This window comes from Prionailurus viverrinus, chromosome A2, assembly GCF_022837055.1.
Source record: "Prionailurus viverrinus isolate Anna chromosome A2, UM_Priviv_1.0, whole genome shotgun sequence".
NCBI lineage: Eukaryota > Metazoa > Chordata > Mammalia > Carnivora > Felidae > Prionailurus > Prionailurus viverrinus.
Window position 1 is genome coordinate 121,419,562 of NC_062562.1, and position 20,054 is coordinate 121,439,615.

A 20,054-nucleotide genomic window follows, 5' to 3' on the forward strand; every position below is an offset into this window, starting at 1 on the left:
CTGTGGTATATGGCCTATAGCAGATGTTCAAATATTTGCTGATATGGATTACAAAGGCACACTTAGCATCAAATGCTCCTGTCTTACAACATGTATACTTCCTTTGTCACCTCCAAAGAGGCATTAAAAATGGCCAGCCGTACTGCCACGTATAACTGTTGGCTTCAAGAGGCATTGGCAGTGAGAAGAGAGGAGGGGGCAGGATTCTCTGGATGCGGCTTCTGCAATTCCCCTTGGGTCTAACGCTCCGTGATTTCAGGAACTGGCCCTTTTGGGTCCCGTTACACTCATTAATAGCAGCACTGTTGGAAACCAGGTAGTAGGTATCGGGGCTGATTCAAGAGGTATAAAGGATTCCACGCAGCCTCTCCCATGATTTAAGGAGAGCATGGGCATTACTGGGATGGTCAGTGGAACGTCCACAATTATTTGTGTATCTTTGGCCAATTCTTCCTCGTGTTTTCTCTTTGATGAGAGGCCTTCTCTGTCTCTATCTGCCATACATGGGTACAGTTGTCCTTAAGTGACACAGGCACTGTCATTAGCCTGGGCAACTCAGCTTGGCAACGTGGCACGTTAAAACGTCTATACGAGGGGCGCCTGGGTGGCGCAGTCGGTTAAGCGTCCGACTTCAGCCAGGTCACGATCTCGCGGTCCGTGGGTTCGAGCCCCGCGTCAGGCTCTGGGCTGATGGCTCGGAGCCTGGAGCCTGTTTCCGATTCTGTGTCTCCCTCTCTCTCTGCCCCTCCCCCGTTCATGCTCTGTCTCTCTCTGTCCCAAAAATAAATAAAAAAACGTTGGAAAAAAAAAAACGTCTATACGAGGGTTAGATAGTTCCTTCTTTGTGCAAAAGCTGGGCAGTCTACACTTAATTAGGTAAGAAAATAACCACGTGGAGCTGCAGGCATTGAGAAGCCATAATTACAGAATACATCCCATCATCTCCATCGCTGTTTCCACATGACCATCTGCATCTCAGTTAAAATTTCTTTTTTTATTTTGAGACCTAAGAATAGATCAGAACTTTTTGCTTATCTTACTACATTTTCTAGAAACAGTTTACGTGACTGAGTTGTAACTTTTCATACATTTATATGGTCTAAAATTAATTCTTCCTTTTGCAAGATTCTCAGGATAATATCAGCTTGGCTTTCAAAGAGGTAGAGCTCATAGGTACCTGCATAGGGTAGTTTCCTTCTTTTTTTCTTTTGTCTTTTTTTTTTTAATGTTTGTTTATTTTAGAGAGAGAGAGAGAGCAAGAGAGCGCACAAGTCGGGGAAGGGCAGAGAGAGAGGGAGAGAGAGAGAGAGAGAAAGAGAGAGAGAGAGAGAGAGAGAGAATCCCAAACAATCTCTGAGCTGTCGGTGCAGAGGACGATGTAGGGCTTGATCTAATGAGCCACGACATCATGACCCGAGCCGAAATCAAGGGTCTAATACTTAACTAACTGAGCCGCCCAGGCACCTGGGGTAGTTTCCTTCCAAGAAAAATAACCAGACTAGCTGAACAGCAGAAAATCACTCATTGTAATCAGAAAAATCATGGATAATAGGCTGATAAATTTTATTTTTATATACAAACCTGCTTTCCTCCACACTCAAGCCTGAAAGGCGGTCTTTGAAGCAAGATAGAAGAGGGTTACTATTTCTTAAGATATTGAGGGACCCAAGAAAGAGAAATGACAATGGGTGGGAATTAGTCATGTAGATGAGAATCCCTGGTGATGGGTGGGCCAAGAATGGCACTCATGAAAAGAGAAAGGACTTGGGGTTTTACCCACTCACAGAATCAGTGGTGTCTTTGTACATATCTGTGACATTTCAGAGAATAACACTCCTCTGCTAATGCCAGTCCTTCCCCGATGTGTCAGGAGACATCATGGAAATTCAGGAATCCTATTATGTGATCTTGCTGCTTAGATACTCAAAAGTAGAATTCCATTCTTAAAATAGAAGAATTTTACTCCTACCTTCCAAGAAAGCCATAAAATGAACAATGCCAGTAACAATTATGAAACTAAATTGGCCTTGTAAAAGAATAAAAAAATCAATTTTGCCAGTTTACATCCATGGTAACTCATTTCCATATAAATGATCTGACTTTATTCAGTCTAAAAATGTGCCTGTATCCTTTTTGTTTTATTTTTTGTTTGAAATATTTGCAGTTCTTGAGATATACTTAGGTGGAACTATTTGAAGGCATTTTGGTATGTGTTGTAGTTTTCTAATTATAATTATCTTTTTTTTTTTTTTTTTTTTGGCAGTGTATCAGTTACAGCAAGAGGCCCCTCGTCCCAAGAGGATCATTTGTCCTGGGGAGGTCAGTACTCAGCTATTTCCAACACACCTTGTTAAATATGATGAATTGTCAGCACTATGTTGACATAGGAGGGCTTTCCGGTTTCCTGGGAGTTGATTTACATTACTGTTTGTTAAAGCGTCACCAAATTTAACACCTAAGTAATCTATATTTTGAAATCGGGTGTTATTTGAAAAATATTCACGAACTAATTTGAAATCAGAGGTCTTGTGTTTTTCACCATTGCAGAGGCAAATTAAGCCTCCATTTTTAAAACCCCCAAGACGTGTGTTTTGGTGTTTTCCTTGCTGTTTTGATTCTTTTATCATTTTTTTTATTATGGAATGCTTCCAACAGAGAAAACACAGAGAATAAATAAATATCTAGGTCCCCTCAACACTCATATTTAACAAACCTTTATGCTCTGTCACATTTACTTGACGTTAAAAAAAAGTCCCTACAAGAAAAGTGACTGTTTTTATTCTTGGAGATAAGCTTAAAAATGTATCAACTCATAAAAATGCTCACCGCCCAGAGAACTATCCCCAGGCCTCCTTCACTTCTCTTATCGTCTGGGATGCCAGCAAGATTGAAAGGCAGGGCGAAGGTTCTATTTCCTAGTTTTATACTGGCACCAGTTTCTGTAATAGTCAAACTAATATCCTTCACCCAGAGGTCCATGGGTCTTTGCTTATTTTTGATATTATGACTTAGATTAAATATACAGTAGCAGATGCCGCTTAAAGTGTCCCATCTGCCTTATTGGCAGGAAAAGGCTCCCATTCCAACACCCTTGAGATTCATCCTTGAACATCAGTGCTTTCTGGCTACAAGACTGACGGGATCTGGTTTTGAACCTGTCTCAAAGACTTTGGTCCGTAGATATCCACACCCAGAGCTGACTTATCACTAGTTATTGAATGTTTCTACATAAAATTTTACTTCTGTGGGATACTGAAATTCATCAACTGATTGTGTCCTGTCATCAACCCTGATGACTTTTGTCCTTTTGTTGTTCAACGATAAAGGAGAATAATATAAGGAATAAGAAAGGAATCGGGTAAGTACAAAATATTTAATGAGATGCTTGGAATAGAGTGGGGAGACAAGTAAGACACAAACTATTAAAAATTCCTCCGATCCTACTTTGCATTTAGTATTTCTCCAGCAGAAAAATCATAGCCCATGCAGGGAGCTAGAGGGATTCAGACGTCTCCATGAAAAGAATGCTTTGTAAAATTAGAACACAACTAAGGACTTTTCCTAGGGGTATCGAGAAGAAGTCTCTAGGCAAAGTTGCGTACCAAACCTTAAAATCTAAAGAGACTGTAAATGCTCATTTGTTCATTTATTCAACAAATATATGTGGAAAGCCCACTGTGTTCTGACTTTGATCTAGGTGTTGGGACAGCAAAGAACTTGGCTATCGATACTTGGCATGTCATATCAGAAGAGAACAAAATCATGATGTGTGTAATTAAAGATCTACTATTTTGCCTCTGCATATGTACGCATGTGTGTGGGTGCATGTGTGTGTGCACGTGTGAGAGGGAGCGCACTTCTTTGCTTCTCAAAATCTTTGGAGCCGTGTCATTTGTCCTCTAAGCCAGGTGGATCGTTAGCAGTGGAGATGGGTAGACTCAGATTAGCTTCACAGCTCTTCCTAGGATTCAGCTGAAACTCTTTAGACGTCCAGCGGGGTCTTAAGGATCCACAAATCTCTTTAATGTTGCACTTGCGTCGGGAGGCAATGCCACAGACCTCTTGGCAAAGCAGAGCTGTGTTCCACAAGCCATCACCGTCTGCTGTCACTCAAGAACATAGCGCATGCATGGCTTTTTTTTTTTTTTTTGTCCTCTCGTCTGTCTTTTGAACCAACTTTTCACCTCCCGACCTTTGTCAGTTTAATTCATTAATAACTTACCTGGTGGATGCTGGACTCATAGCTTGCTTGCCTCTAGAAATTCCACATCCCATTTCTACCATGAAACCTCGCCTGAAATGGATATTCATCAGCTCCATTTCCTCGGCAGGCAGCATGGGGCCCGTGCAGCCAGCCAGGTGTCCGGCGGTAAAGGGTCGCGTGTTGCTGGCAGAGCAGGTGCTGCTTGGAGGGACAATGCCAACTGGAGCGGCTTCAGCTCCCTTGGTCCTCTGGTGCAACAGGAGCTGCAGATCGTTCCTGCCCACGTTGCTTGGCGTCCTGGGACGTGGCCTCCTTCAAGTGAAGGCACGGCCTCCTCTTGGATGCTGTGAAACCGCTGCCTCTGCTACAGGCAGCGTGTGAGCAAATGTCTCTTTGGCCCGTGCCGCACCTGCATGCTCAGGGGACATGCCTAATGAAGTCAGAAAGCCTTCAGTTAGAGTATGCGGCCAGAGAGACTGACGCTTTATTAGCACATTTACCTAACGCCGTAAGGGCTATTTCTTCTGAACCGTGAGTTACGATTTTTTTGTCTTTGCCACCTCACCCCTTAGCCAGCTATTAAGAGGCCACGTTTTCCTTCTATATACAGTCCAGCCGCCCTCCTTCTTAGTCTTCAGCCTGTCTGCTCCCAGCCACCATGTCCCCAGCAAGCCTGCCCCGCTGCGTTACGCCAGCGTACCCCGTTTCTTTTGTCTCTCTGGTGGCTCGTATCTTCCCGGGCCAGGGGCTCCTCTCAGGTTAGGCTCGTCCTGCTGAATACGATGAGGACTCGCGTGAGAGCACCGGCGGGGTCTGTAGTCACGCAGATACGGAACACTGTTGCTCAAGGGTAAAGACACAGGCCAGCGTGACTTGAACGCTTGCTGGCCGTCAACAGATACCAGCCCCCTAACAGACTTTGCTGGGGACCTAGATGAGTCGAGGGGACCACCGGATTCAGCAGGCAAAATCCAGGGAGCTTTGGGAATGCAGGCAGAGGACCCCAGCTACAGAGTCAGCTGGCCTTGCTTTGGATTCGTGCTGTGCCACTTTCTGACTAACTAGAGTCACGCACTTACTTCCTCAGGGAGATGAAGGTCTACTCTACTCCAAGGGCCAATATCTACTTGGCAGGGTGCTATAAACGGGATATATGTGGTAAGTGTCTAGAATAGGGCTTGGCACATAATAAGTACTCAGTGTTCCCGATTCAAGGCAGATTCAGAAACCTGTGAAGAAGAGGTTCGGACGCGGTCATTAGGGACAGAGTCGGAGCGATGACCGTGTTCTCTGCATGGGAGAGTCCAAAAGACAGGGATCAAGAACAAAGCAAGATGCCTGGATCAGGAATTCAAAACCACCAGGAGAAAAGATACTGAGGATGAGGAACAGAGGGTGTAAGCAGCGAGGGAAATGAAGGTTCCCTGCTTTCTCGAGATTCATCGCTGTGAATACGTATTTATCGAGTAGCCACCGCACTTGGCCCTCTACTAACATTTCCTGAGTGCTCCTTGCCAGGAGATTCAAAACATCTTCTTGTATGCAAAATTCTCTCGCCCTTTCCCACCATTATCTATCGGTCATTTTGAAAGCAGTTCATTGATTACCAAATAGGTGCCTGGGTGGTTAGGAAGGAACTGTGAATGTTGACTCCCAAATGTGTACCTCTAACTAAGACTTCTCCCTGGGCCTCAGACACCTTGTTCCATCTGTCTGCTTGACCTCCTCAAGGAGATGTCCCACCGGCCACCTGTAGTCTAGAGAATTCAAAAGAGAACTGACCCCTCTCCGCCCCGAGACCTAGACTCCTTTCTTCCCACCCTCATCTCTCTCTCTCTCTCTCTCTCCATTCACCAAACAGGATCCCAGATCATAATTATTAAATATAAAATCGAACAGCTTCAACGGCTTCCCGTCGCTCTTAAAATGAAAGCAGGACTCCTTGCTATGCCTGTGGGCCGTGGTGGGGCTCCTGGACGGGTCACCTCCTGCCTACACCATTCTCCTCGGAGCGCACCGCCCTGCCGCCCGGCTAGCCTCTGCTCCCCTCCATCAAGCCAACCACAACATTGCAACTACAGGATCTTCAGATCCGCCCTTTGCCTGGAATTTTCCAGTGTTCTCTGCATGTCCAGGTTTCAGATCAGAGTTCAGCTAATAACAGAAGCCTTCCCCGAACCCTATGAAAATTAACACCTCTCCATCGCAGTGTTCTCTCCTGAGCTTCGTGAAGGTGGCTCTAGGTGTTGCTTCGGCAACTGCTTATTGCCACTGGTGATTGTTCTTCTCCTCCTTTGGGGGAGTAAGAGGGAGAGGACACAGGCTGAGTGGTTTAAAAAAAAAAAAAAAAGGGACTGCCCCAACCATCAGATCTCCTTGGTCGTATCACCCCGTTTATTTTGTTTGTAGCCCTTGATACGCTAATATACTTTCTCTTGTACTTGTCTGCTTGCCACTTCTACGTCTCCCTCCAGGAAAATACATGCTCCAGAGAGTTCATTGGTCTTCATTGCGTGGACTTCCCTAGCATTGAAGCCAGCGCCAAGCTGCAGTGGGCAATCAGTAAATATATGGTAAAATGGTGGGGAAAAATGGAGACCACTAGCATAAGGAATTTGGAATTCTCAAACTATTACTAATAGCATATCAGATTTACCCAATGCTGTTATTAGGGTAGTGACTTGGACTTTTGGCAGATGTTAAGGTTCTTAAACACAGACTAATATTTTTTTTTCCTGGAATATTCTAAATTTCTTTTGGCCTTTCCAAAAGGCCAACACGTCAAGATTTACTTGCATGACTAATTGAAAGTCAAGCTCTGCTAGAATTACCTAAAGAATATACAAGAAGTAGAAATTCTTTTGTGACTAAGTGATTTGGTGTCATTTGTCTTTTTGAAATTGCTGGCGTGAGTAGGGAATCATAAAAAGCAATTTCCAAAAAGGGAAATAAAACTGCGTACTATTACTTCAAATTGTTCTCCCCTCTGTGCAGCTTTACTTTTTCCCTCTCTTGCCGTAGAATAATATATTTTGGAAAGTTTCTTTTTTTTTTTAATGCAAAAGTGAGTTGTAGAACTGAGGTTTCTAGCATTCATGACCAGAACCAGCTTTTTTCCTTGATCGGCCAAGTATAGATGATAATGACCAAGCTCAAATTGCGATAACACCTGATTTTACCTGCTAGTGAATTGTATTCACTTTGTAAATATCACTTTAAATGCCCCATTTTCTCTAGTTTGGGGTGTCCCTAAATATCTGCCCATTTCACTTTCTTGTACCTTTATTTGTCAAAATTGTTCTTTTCAGTCTACAAAAGCATTTCACTTTCTCATTATGCTTTTAAAATTTTGATTCACCATACCTGGGCTTTACAGTCTTATAGTCTTGTAGCTTGAGGCATTTATCTTGTCTTAGTCGTATCTGGAAGATCTTAACAAGCCATATTGATTGACCATGTGATTCTCAACTAACGCAGTCCATTTAGAATCTGATTTAAAGTAAACTCAGGAGGTTTTCTACTATTCTACAATCCTCCCCCTTTTCTGATTTTACTCATTGAAAATAAATGTTTTTAAACATATGTGCATTTGGGGGAACATTAAAACTCTTACTCAAGACATTTAGACAAGGTACGTCTCTAACATAATGAGATTGATTCTGCAAGCCGCAAACAAAAATCAATCCCATTACCTTTTAATTGGCTTAATGTGTAGTGATCAGAAAGCTGTTTCTTCCCTGGTAAGAAATATTTCTGTTCTTCTCATCCTAGACTTTCTCCATTGGTCTCCTTTTTTTCCCCTTCATATTGACGCAACCTAGAATAAAGGGCATTTTTCATCCTTATTTCTCCTAAGCTTTTAGTTCACTCTGTAATGCAGTCAGGCTCTTTTCTTGATATGATTCCATCTTGAGTTTGACTTGCTTCGGTTATAGACCGACCTACTGCAGTAAAAGGGCAAAGCTTTTCAATAAAACCAATGTGAGGGGCGCCTGGGTGGTGCAGTTGGTTGAGCGTCCGACTTCAGCTCAGGTCACAGTTGATGATTTCAAGTTGATGATCTCGCAGTTGATGATTTCAAGCCCCGCATTGGGCTCTGTGCTGAGGGCTCAGAGCCTGGAGCCTCCTTCAGATTCTGTGTCTCCCTCTCTCTCCGCTCTGCCCCTGCTCATGCTCTGTCTCAAAAATAAATAAAATATTTAAAAAAAAATGTTAGAAAAAATTTTAGGTGAGTTTTATTTTTTCTAAATACACAACCAAAAATTTGGGGCCTTTTTTTTTTTTTTAAAGTTCTTATTGACAAGCACTGCCATCTACCAAAATACATAACCCTCCAAAAAAGAAGTCACTCTCTTTAGACTACTTTGAACTGCTTCTAATGTAATGCAGACCCTGCATGTTTGGACCTATAAATATTTAGTCATTTGCAAGGTGATATCACAAACAGAGGATAAGGGACTCCTGCTACAGAATGCAGAGGCTCAGGGGCTCCGAGCCAAGAGGACAGGTGGGCTGGACTGGAGAGAGCCATCAAAGAACAGTATCTATGCCAAAGCATAAATTGAGGCAAAGGCGGAAGGTCTCTTCTTAAAACCAAACGAGGAAGGTAAAGGGGAGATTAAACAGTGATTGATAATAAAGTAGCATTTCTTGAGAAGCTCCCTTGATCTCTCCGGGTGATTTTTTTTTTTAATATTTAAAAAAAATTTTTTTTAATATTTATTTATTTTTGAGAGAGAGAGACAGAGCATGAACAGGGGAGGGGCAGAGAGAGAGGGAGACACAAAATTGGAAGCAGGCTCCAGGCTCCGAGCCATCAGCCCAGAGCCCGACACGGGGCTCGAACTCACGGACCAGGAGATCGTGACCTGAGCTGAAGTCAGACGCTTAACCAACTGAGCCACCCAGGCGCCCCTCTCCAGGTGATTTTTATTTCTGAGAGTCAAACTTGAACGTGTGTATTCCTTGATGCGATTACTTGAGACAACCTTGTGTAATTAGTTGTTTTAGGAAAACAGAACAGCCGATAGCGTCATGGGGTACAACACATGCTCTGTTACCCTTACCTAACCCGTGACAGCCGTTAAGAACCCAAGATACGTCACTTGTTGATGAGAGGTGGGAGGGGGGTGGGCCAGACTGCAGCAGAGTGGTTATGATGCCAAAGTGCTGGATTTCGTAGGGCCAACCTTACACACCCGAACAGGAAGTAGATGTCTCGCCTCCTCAGTAGCTAGTGCCCAGTGTGCCTGCTTTGTGACTCAGAGGTCAGGTCCCGCAAGAGTTCCGTTGTGGCCAGGGTTATCCGAGAAGGAGAGCGGGTACAAAGCACTGAGTGCCCCAGTAAGGTTTTACAGACAAGCTTTGCATTTACTCACCTGGTTAAACATTAACTGAGAAATAATGCTGAGGAAAGTGAAGCCACACTTGGCCCTGGGCAAGCCTAATCTCCTCAGGGAGTGTGGCCCGGCTGGCCAAGCAGTGAGACGTTTGAAAACAGGTCTGTAACCATGACTCTCCTTGCCGTCAGAAAAATATGGGTGGTATGGTTTCAGACCATCCCTATTTTAAAAGGTCCTCCCTTGGGGCGCCTGGGTGGCGCAGTCAGTTAAGCGTCCGACTTCAGCCAGGTCACGATCTCGCGGTCCGTGAGTTCGAGCCCCGCGTCAGGCTCTGGGCTGATGGCTCGGAGCCTGGAGCCTGTTTCCGATTCTGTGTCTCCCTCTCTCTCTGCCCCTCCCCCGTTCATGCTCTGTCTCTCTCTGTCCCAAAAATAAATAAATGTTGAAAAAAAAAATTTAATAAAAGGTCCTCCCTCAATGATGTTGCCCATTTATTTACTTCTTGTCCGTCTTTTCATTGCAAGCGATAGAAGGAACACACTCAGAGTGCCTGCTGTGCCCGGAGCACTGGGTTCGAGTTTTACCCGTGTTATTCCTCACAGCAGTCCCGTGGGGATTGTTACCCCGTCTCACTTTACAACAGGAAATGAGACAAACAGCGCAGGAGGGACAGAGTCTGAATCAAACCCAGACCAAACCTAGGACTGGGCTTCTAACCCGGTGATTCGCCACTGTGGTCCCAGGGCCAGTGGCTCCAGCATCACCTGGGAACTTTCAGAAGTGCGGATTCCCTGGCCCACCCCAGACCGGCTGAATCACAAACTTGAAGACAGGGCCCAGCAATCTGTGTTTTAACGAACGCTGATGTCGTCTTGACACGCGCTCGAGTGTGAGTGTTCGCCTTCCCTCTGATTTCTTTGTCCTCCTCCCTTCCCTGCACTCTAAGATAGAAGCCTCAGGATGCCTGTCCCCTCATGATGCTTCCTGTTTGGCTTGCACTGTGCTAGACTCCTCATGAACTTCGAAGTAGATGCCAAGTCACCCCGTAGCCTTCTGTTTTTCATCCGGATGTGCTTCCTCCTGGATGTTATTTCCCACCCTTTAAAAATATTTTGCTTTTGCCTTTCTTTGCTATGTCTAGCTTTTCCGTACCTGGAATGTTGCAGAGGCCAAATATGAATCCTTCTATGAGTATGGTCAAGTACTCAATTTAGCCTGCTTTCCTATTCCCACCCCACTGCCCGGTTTGTTATACTTCTTACTGTTAGGTTTGTATTACAGGCAAAAATATTTAGAAGCACCTGGGTGACTCAGTCAGCTAAGCATCCGGCTTCAGCTCAGGTCATGATCTCACGGTTCGTGGGTTCAAGCCCCACATCGGGTTCTATGCTGACAGCTCGGAGCCTGGAGCTTGCTTTGGATTCTGTGTCTCCCTCTTTCTCTGCTCCTCCCCTGCTCGTGCTCTGTCTCTCTCTGTGTCTCAAAAACTAAACGTTAAAAATTTTTAAAAATATTTAAGTCCCATTCTAAGATGCTTCATATTCATGTGTGTTCATATTCTGTATGTACTATTATGAGTTCTAGCTCTTTTTTAGATGTTTTCCTTATCTTGAGGAATATGTACAAATCTTTGATAATGTGCTCTTTCTTTTAATGGCCATTTGCGTTAATAAAAATAGCAAATCCATTATCATTACGTCAGGAATACTTTGAATTATATTATTCTGTTTCTGTATCCCAAGACGGTAGTCTCTCCATTCAGTGGATCATCTGTGTGCCTAATGAGCATTTCTCAATTCGGGTTTGTAGAGGACTAATTTGCTAATGAAAGTCAGTCCAGCACTGGTACTCTCCTGGCTCCACCTCCTTGCCTCAATCTACCCCTCCCCTCATCGTCTCCAGGCTGACGCTGAGCCATTGGTAATCAATCACCTTTGGCTGTGTTCTTTAACAAATCATAGTCTCACTTGACATTAGCTCTAAATACACAGCATCCCCCTGTCTTGTTGGACAGAATAGCGAGCTTTACTTTAGCGGTGGTATCTCTTCCCTCCTCCTTATTTACATAGTCAGTGTCATCTCCCCGTTCACTGTGGAAGGAAATTGAAGAGCCTTGGTGGAGCTGAACAAAGGCATATTGGTTGCCATCCAGCACCTTGTGTCCTTCTAGGTAATGACACATCGATTGTTCGATGAATTGTTCTCGTATCTCCCTGAGTATTTCGACCAAGTCTGTAATTACGCTTTTCTGGTCTGTCCCTTTGCTCTTGCTGTAGCCCTCAGGGTTCCATGACTTCTCAAAGACCATGCTTAACGATGCTTCAGCAATACCTTTCAATTCAGGGACGCAGATCAGACCCCTTAGTGTTTTAGTCTTCTGAGTTGTTTAACTGAATAATTGAACCATTTTCTGCCTTAGCTCTTTTTGATTTTAAGTTGGCATCAGTCTCTCATAGATTAAAAATTAATGATTCTCTCTTCCCAGTACAGAAGAGTTGGAAGGGCACAAATACAAAGAGATGATCTGACCCACCATTAAACACAAAGGCCTTTGAGCCACTGGCAAGCTCGGAGTTTTGAGCTAACTGTAAGTTGTTCTGACACCGAGTTTGAAGAATGGAGTTTAAAGAATGTTAATTGGTTAGTGTAGCATTGGCATTAGCAAACAATAGCCTGTCGACTGTTTTGGTAAATAAAGGTTTTTTTTGAACATTTTTTTTTCAACGTTTATTTATTTTTGGGACAGAGAGAGACAGAGCATGAACGGGGGAGGGGCCGAGAGAGAGGGAGACACAGAATCGGAAACAGGCTCCAGGCTCTGAGCCATCAGCCCAGAGCCTGACGCGGGGCTCGAACTCACGGGCCGCGAGATCGTGACCTGGCTGAAGTCGGACGCCTAACCGACTGCGCCACCCAGGCGCCCCAATAAAGTTTTAATAGAACACAGCAATGCTCATTCCTTTCCATATTGTCTATGGCTACTTTCATGCTTCCATGACTAGTTGAGTACTTGAAACTGAGGCTAGATGGTCCTCAAAGCCTAAAGTACTTACCATCTAGCCTTGCCAGGAAACATTTGTCAGCCCTTGGTCTTACACCAAAAGTAACTTGAAGAGCGAGTTAATAGATACAAAGCCCTTAACAGTGTCTGGCATTCATATATGGGAAGAATTGGTCTTTAATTTCTACCATCTCCCGAGCACTATACAGATGTTAGCAAAAAAGAGGGAATTTGAGTCCTGTTATTTGGGATGAATTTGATCCTGAGCCATTTTAAGAAACGTTTTGGCCTTCATATTTAACACGTGTAAATTGATAGACAAGGCCAAGGCAGAGACAATAAGCAGGTATTCTTTTACCAGCTTTCTCATGGCCACTTTTTTCCCCCCGTCAAGAAATGGGAGCCTGTTAGAAAAGGGGGCACGCTCCATAAGCAGGAAATTAAAGAGGTGTGTGGATTCTGTTGATCTCAGAATACTACCCGAACATGTCAACTAAATTCGCTTTCTTTAATTCCAAGAATAACGCTGGTATTACCCTCCTATGAAGAGTTTATGTGTTACTGATTCTGATTGATGACTTACGTGTTGACGCATTTGGGGTAAAGAGTGCTATGTCTGCAACTTACTATGAAATTCAGCCCCTAAAAATGTTGAATTAGTGGGCGGAGAGAGGGAAGAATGAATAGTTATGTCATAAAGCAAGTATAGGAAATATTATAAAATCTAGGTGGTGTGTATATGAGCGTTTGCTGTAAAAGGCTTTCAGTTTCTCTGTATGTATGAGCATGTTCATAATAAAAGGTCAAGAAGAAAAAACAAAGATGGTCTGTACGAGAAGAGCGGGGGCAGGATGTGCTTCGGCTCAGGGAACAAAAACAATCTCTTGGGTGCACAGCCCTGAACAGCAGGAGAGTGTCTCATGTCAGAGCCGCTGGAGGACCATAAAGCTAGCTCAGGAATTTTTAACGTGGACTAATTTGTCAGGAAAAGGATTCAAAAGCAAGGACAATTATTAATAAGGCACTTTCACTCTTATTTATTACCATGTTGGGAATTATTTTAGGGGGATCGCCTGTTTCAGAAATGCTAAAGTAGGTAATTTTTTAAAATAATAGGGAACAGGCTTCTGGATTTTATGGCATCATCACCGTATAGACAAATGAATACTAGAGCTGAAATCAGGGACTGGGTTTCAACCCTAAATCTGCTGTTGGCCCTGGGTAGGACTGTGACCAAGCTAATTTACCACTCCGAAGGGCAGCTTTCTTATCTATAAGAAGGAGCCAAAGATAGATATTCCACCTCCCTGTAGGAAGAACAAATGTTAAAAGCATTCTGAAGGCCACAGTGATCTCGCCAGACAATGAGTTCTCAATTGGGGTCATATTGACTCCAAGGGGAAGGGGGGAACATCAGTTCTTAAGGGGACACAGTCTTTTTCAATGTGTAAAGCACAGATGCACATATAGAGCATAAACAGATATACAGTCTACCTGTAGTATTAAAATTTCATTTGGGAGAGATGATTAGGAAGAAAAAAGCATGTAAAATGGCTCCAAAGAAAGATTATAATGCAGAAAAGATTGAGGACCTTTCACTAGACAATCTTTCATTTCTATCACCTCCCAAGTTCTGGCTGCCTTTCTTTTTCTTTAGGTAGATTAATTCTATTCATCGGTTGGAACACATGCATTTGAATACTGACACCGAATACTTGTATTTAAATACTCTTACGTTTCTAGAAGGAGGGAGAAAAAAAGGAGAAGAAAGAGAATGATGGGTGTTCTTTGCCCTTTCCAAAGTATGTACAGGACCACTTAACCCAAATGCTATTCAGCTTTGAAGGAAAGAATTTACTAACGAGAATGAAGAATTAAATGGGTATACTCACCCAATCTTTTTCCCCCTAGAAATTTAATAGCAGCATTGAGTTTTCCCTTGATTCGATTCAGTTCTATTGGGTACTTCAAGCTTTTTTGAACCTAAGAGCTATTGGGAGAATTTAAAAAGAGTTCCAAGGAGAATAATGAAGATGAATTAAGGATTGGAAATAGGATCTATTAGAAAAAGTTAGAAGAACAAGAATTATTTAGTGGAAGAACAAGCAATCAGGTGACCGGAGATGGCTTTTAGGAAACCTTATCCTATAGAGAATAGTCTCAGGTTCTCATCTGCACCAAAGACCAATGGAGGGGAAGATGTATTTTGATGCAAGAAGAATATGAGATTAGATATTAACATAAAATTTCTATCTATGCTAAAGTCCCGAATTTTGTTTCTCTTTTATGGGATTTTTAAAAATATGATGCCTGTCTGTAGGAAGTATCAGGAGGATGGACAGATGGACCCATCGTGTTTGATTCTCCTGCGCTGGTGGGAGGCCAGCCAGTCTGGCCAATATGGCTGACCTCCATGGGGTTTGGCTTGATGGGAGGAAAGAGCCATTTTATGTGGAGCTGTGGCTTCAGGATGCCAAAGGATGAATAGCAAGCCCTAGCCAACAGTGTCAGGGCAGAGTCAGAGCAGTATACCTAATTGGGTTGTCCACACAAGGAGGGATCAAGGTGGGTGTTGGGGGCCAACACAGGAAGCCAAGAAATGAGTGCCAGGGAAGATGTAGCAAGGAAGACTGGGTCAAAATGAGCTGCTGGGAAGATGCTCCGGGCCAACTGGAAAGGTGAGTGCTACCCATGGCTAGACTTTTGGGTGTTCTGGGAAGCCTACAGTGAGAGTAGGATCAAAATCCACATAGACTGGGTAAAAATCCACGTAGAAGTCTTAGGAAGATATCGCAAGCTTCCGGGAAGGTATTCATTCTCTCCATGTTTTGGAACTGCTGCCCAAAGTTGTGCTTCCCAGTCCTGGGATGTGTCAGAACCCCCTGTGGAGCTTGGTAAACCTTACAGCTACCCTGGTTCCTGCCTTGGAGATTGGGATTTAATGGGAATATCACTTAGGATTCTGTTATGAGCAATAGAAATCAACTTTGGCTAAATTTTGGGAAAAGAAAGAAAAGATGGGAGACGGAGGGTAGTTGGAAGGATATGAATCAATTACCTTAGTGGGGAAAAAAAAAGCTGAACCAAGGGCTTTAGAAAGGGTTTGTAAAGCAGGACATCTCCAGGGATCCGGGAAGCAGGACTGATGCAGTTCTAGGCAATAGAGTGTGATGCTTTAGGGCCCAAGCTCCAGGATAATACAGTCTGCTTTTATTCTCTGTGCCTCAATTCACCCTTTGGAAATGGGCGTAATAGATCTTACCTCCTGGGTAGTCATGAGGATTGAACGGGTTAATATATATAAAGACAGTGCTTAGGACAATGCCTGGCACATTGCAAGTTCTTAATAACTATTAGCAATTATTACTATTTATAGCACAAGATATGCTGTTGGGTACCAGGACAACAGAGAAAGACAGATGCCTTTCCCTCAAAAAGCTTACTTCTAGAGGTCATAAAGCCAACAATCCCAATTCCACTAAAATTATGGCCCTAAATCAGGCCTTTAGTTCAGAGGGAGGAGAAGAAATTATACCTAAGCTGGTTTGAGGCAGTCAGGAAAGATTTTCCTGAGATGGCAGCATTTACCTCTTACTTACTTACTTATATTTTTTAAGTATTTACTTATTTTTGAGACAATGTGAGAGACAGAGTGCAAGCAGCGGAGGGGCAGACAGAGGGAGACACAGAATCCGAAGCAGGTTCCAGGCTCTGAGCTGTCGGCCCAGAGCCCAACGCGGGGCTCAAACTCACGAACCGTGAGATCATGACCCGAGCCAAAGTCAGACGCTTAACCGACTGAGCCACTCAGGCACCCCTATTTATGTATGTATTTTTATTGAACTGTAGTTACTATACTATGTTACGTTAGTTTCAAGTGTCCAACATAGTGATTCAACAAGTTGATCCATTATGCTGTGTTCACCACAAATGTAGCTACCCCCGTCACCATACCACACTGTTAAAATACCACTGATTATTCCCTCTGCTATACCTTTTATCTCTGTGATTTATTCATTTCATAACTAGAAGCCTGTATCTCCTACCCCCCCACACACCCATTTTGCCCATCCCTCCACCCTCCTGCTCTGGCAACGACCGGTTTATTCTCTGTATTTATGGGTCTGTTTCTGCCTTCTGTTTGTTTGTTTATTCATTTGTTTTGTTGTTTAGATTCTACATGTAAGTGAAATCATATTGTGTCTTTCTCTCACTTATTTCACTTAGCAAAATACCCTCCAGGTCCATCCATATTGTCACGAATGGCAAGATCCCATTCTTTTTTATGACTGAGTAATATTCCGTTGTGTATATATAATATACATAACAAAAAAATAATAAGCATTGGTAAGGGTGTGGAGAAAAAGGAATTCTCGTCCGCTGTTGGTGGGAATGCAAGCTGGTACAGCCACTGTGGAAAACAGTATGGAGGTTCCTCAAAAAATTAAAACTAAAAAAAAAAAAAAAATTAAAACTAGAATTGCCATGTGACCCGGTAATTCCACGATTGGGTATTTCCCCAAAGAATACAAAACACTAATTCAAGAAGATACATGCACCCCTATGTTTATTGCAGCATTATTTACAATAGCCAAAATGGAAGCAAGCCAAGTGTCCATCAATAGATGAATGGATAAAGAAGAGGCAGTAGCTATACACAATGGAATATTACTCAGCCATAAAGAATGAAACCCTGCCATTTGCAACAACATGGGTGGACCTGGAGGGTATCATGCTAAGTGAAATAAGCAGAGAAAGACACATACCGTATGATTTCACTCATATGTGGAACTTAAACAAAGCAAGCGAAAAACCCAGACTCTAAATATAGGGAACCGATAGCTATCAGAGGCAGGTGGATGGTGACGTGGGTGAATTAGGTAAAGGGGATCAAGGGTACACTCATTCTGATGAGAGCACTGAGTAATGCATAGAATTGTCGAATCGCTATATTGTACACTTGACACTAATATAGCACTGCATGTTAATTATACTTTAAATAAGTGAATTAACAAACAGACAATTTACCTCTTCTTTTTAAGTCATTGAGATTTTGCCAGGTTAAGGCATAGATGGGTCGGAGAGCAAGTATTAGAATTCCACGTGGAGGAAATCTCCGGTCCAAAGAATGACCACAATGTATGACTAACCCGGATGTGTTTCAGAAACTGTAGGTATCTCTGTGGTAGGGACATAAAGAATTGGGGAATAAGGATGTTCAGGGCAAGAGTATGTGTGATGGTAGGGACATAGTCTGGATACACAAGCAAGACCGTCCTAGGAAAATCCTGTATGCCATTCATTTATTCATTGAACAAGTATTTATTGAGCACCTACTCTGTGCCAGCTCTGTTCTAGGCTCTGGGGATAACAGTAATAAGCAAAACACAAAAGTTTCTGGCCTTGTGTAGTTGCCATTTGAAAGGGAAAGATTGGGGCGCCTGGGTGGCTCAGTCGGTTGAGCGTCCGACTTCGGCTCAGGTCACGATCTCGCGGTCCGTGAGTTCAAGCCCCGCGTCGGGCTCTGGGCTGATGGCTCAGAGCCTGGAGCCTGCTTCCGATTCTGTGTCTCCCTCTCTCTCTGCCCCTCCCCCGTTCATGCTTTGTCTCTCTCTGTCTCAAAAATAAATAAATGTTAAAAAAAATTTTTTTTGAAAGGGAAAGATTGGCCAAACACACACACACACACACACACGATACATAGTATCTCAGATGATGACAAATGGCATGGAAAAAATAAGCCAAAAAGGAGACATCGGGTATGCCAAGGTAAAGAGGTACCACTTCTAAGTAGGGTGGTCTGGGAAGGATGCGCTGAGTGGTATAGGTTTCACTACTAGGCATCAGGGAGCCAATGAAAAATTTTAAGCAGAGAACTTGAGGAGATTTGCATTTTCTGACTTCAGATAGATTGGAAGGTGATACAAGTATAGACAGGAAAACCTATAAAAATATTAGTTGAGTGCTTTGGGTAACTAGACACTACAGTGGACGTGGAAAGAAAGAGACGGCTTCAAGAGTAATTAAGGAATCACATACAATGGACAGGATTTAGAGACGGAGTCCAAGTGGGATCGGGAGAGAGGAAGGAATCTGGGGTGGCAATTTCTGGCTTGGACACTAGGCGGATGATACTCTGGTGGTACCATTCAGAGGGATGAAGGGTAAAGGAGGTTGGCCATCAGATGTGATAGAACGTCTTCTGGTAACAGCTCACACAGGTCTCCGGAAAGGGCACTTTTAAGAGTTTAACGATTTGGGGGTCAACCTATCTATTTATGATAGCAGAATCAATGTTCTTCATGAGTGCGTCCCCTCTGTTGTCCCCTGGACAGTTTCCCTTGCTCTTGGTGTAAAAACAAAAGAATATGGAATTTGGCATCAATCAGATGTTGGTTTGGATCTCCTTCCCATGCTTGTGTGTGATCTTCAAGTAATGTAACCATATGGGCCTTCCTCTCCTCATCTGCAAAAAGGGAATATTAATTGCTGTGTAACTTGCCTTTTGGGAAAAGAGCAGCACACATACTGAAGGTGCCTTTTAAGTATTGGAGCCTCCTCTGCTCCTCCTGAGCCCTGCCCTTATCTGGATTCTAAGTCAGTGTCACTAGATCTGAACCTAGAGAAAACCAGAACCAGGAACAAAGGGCGGAGGTGCGAGGTGGGGTGTTTGAATGTGTGTGTGTCTGGGTGTTAGTTGCCCTTTCGTTATTTTCCAAATCCAAATATAACTAATTTGGGCAATTCGCCTTCTTCTTTCATTTATTTACTTTTAACTTTTTTAATGTTTGTTTATTTTTGAGAGAGACAGAGACAGAACGCGAGTGGGTTAGAGAGAGAGAGGGAGACACAGAATCCAAAGCAGGCTCCAGGCTCCGAGCTGTCAGCACAGAGCCCGACGCGGGGCTCGAACTCACGAGCTATGAGATCATGACCTGAGCCGAAGTCGGACGCACAACCGACTGAGCCACCCAGGAGCCCCACACCTTCTCCTTTTTTGAAGATGATTTTGTATGGTTGCTTCTGTAATGAAACGTAGGAAATCAGGACATCACTCAGGCACTGGACAGCCACTCAGGCAATGCTTCGGCTCCCCCCGGGCGGGAAGGTTCCTCTGCGACTGGGGGAGCCAGGTGTGGTGGAAATTTTGTTTCTAACCCAGTAATCAGAGCAGAGTTTCAAAACAACATGCTGTGAGGCATGAAATCCCATAGCAGTAAAGGGATTTAAACATTAGTTCATATATATGCATATCATGGGTGGCTACTCCCAGTAATAACTTAAATTTTTCCTTTAGTGTTTTTCTTTTTTTTATATTTCAGATTGTTTACAATTTTTCCAAGCGAGGCAAGGGGATTTCCTTATTGAAGTTTTGACATGTTAGTCTGTTCAGTGTGGTAGTTACCTGAGCTATTTCCCTGAGTAGTTGGAAGTATGTCTGCCTTTTCTTAAAAGCTACTTTTGTGAATTATTATTGTTCTCATAAACAAATATTTCCTTTTATTTT

General features: G+C 43.3%; 1 protein-coding gene and 1 non-coding gene across 3 annotated transcripts in view; both read left to right on the forward strand.

The window, feature by feature from the left end:
* The window catches only part of CHN2 (chimerin 2), a 303,947-nt gene that overhangs the window by 166,950 nt on the left and 116,943 nt on the right, over positions 1-20,054 (forward strand). For both annotated transcript variants that reach the window (XM_047846901.1, XM_047846911.1), the window contains exon 3: positions 2,264-2,319. In XM_047846901.1, coding sequence (XP_047702857.1) covers positions 2,264-2,319 — 56 coding nt within the window. The remainder of the gene's footprint in view (positions 1-2,263; positions 2,320-20,054) is intronic.
* LOC125161426 (small nucleolar RNA U3) lies at positions 6,332-6,536 on the forward strand. The gene has a single exon (XR_007150623.1). It is a non-coding gene; the product is annotated as a small nucleolar RNA U3 (small nucleolar RNA).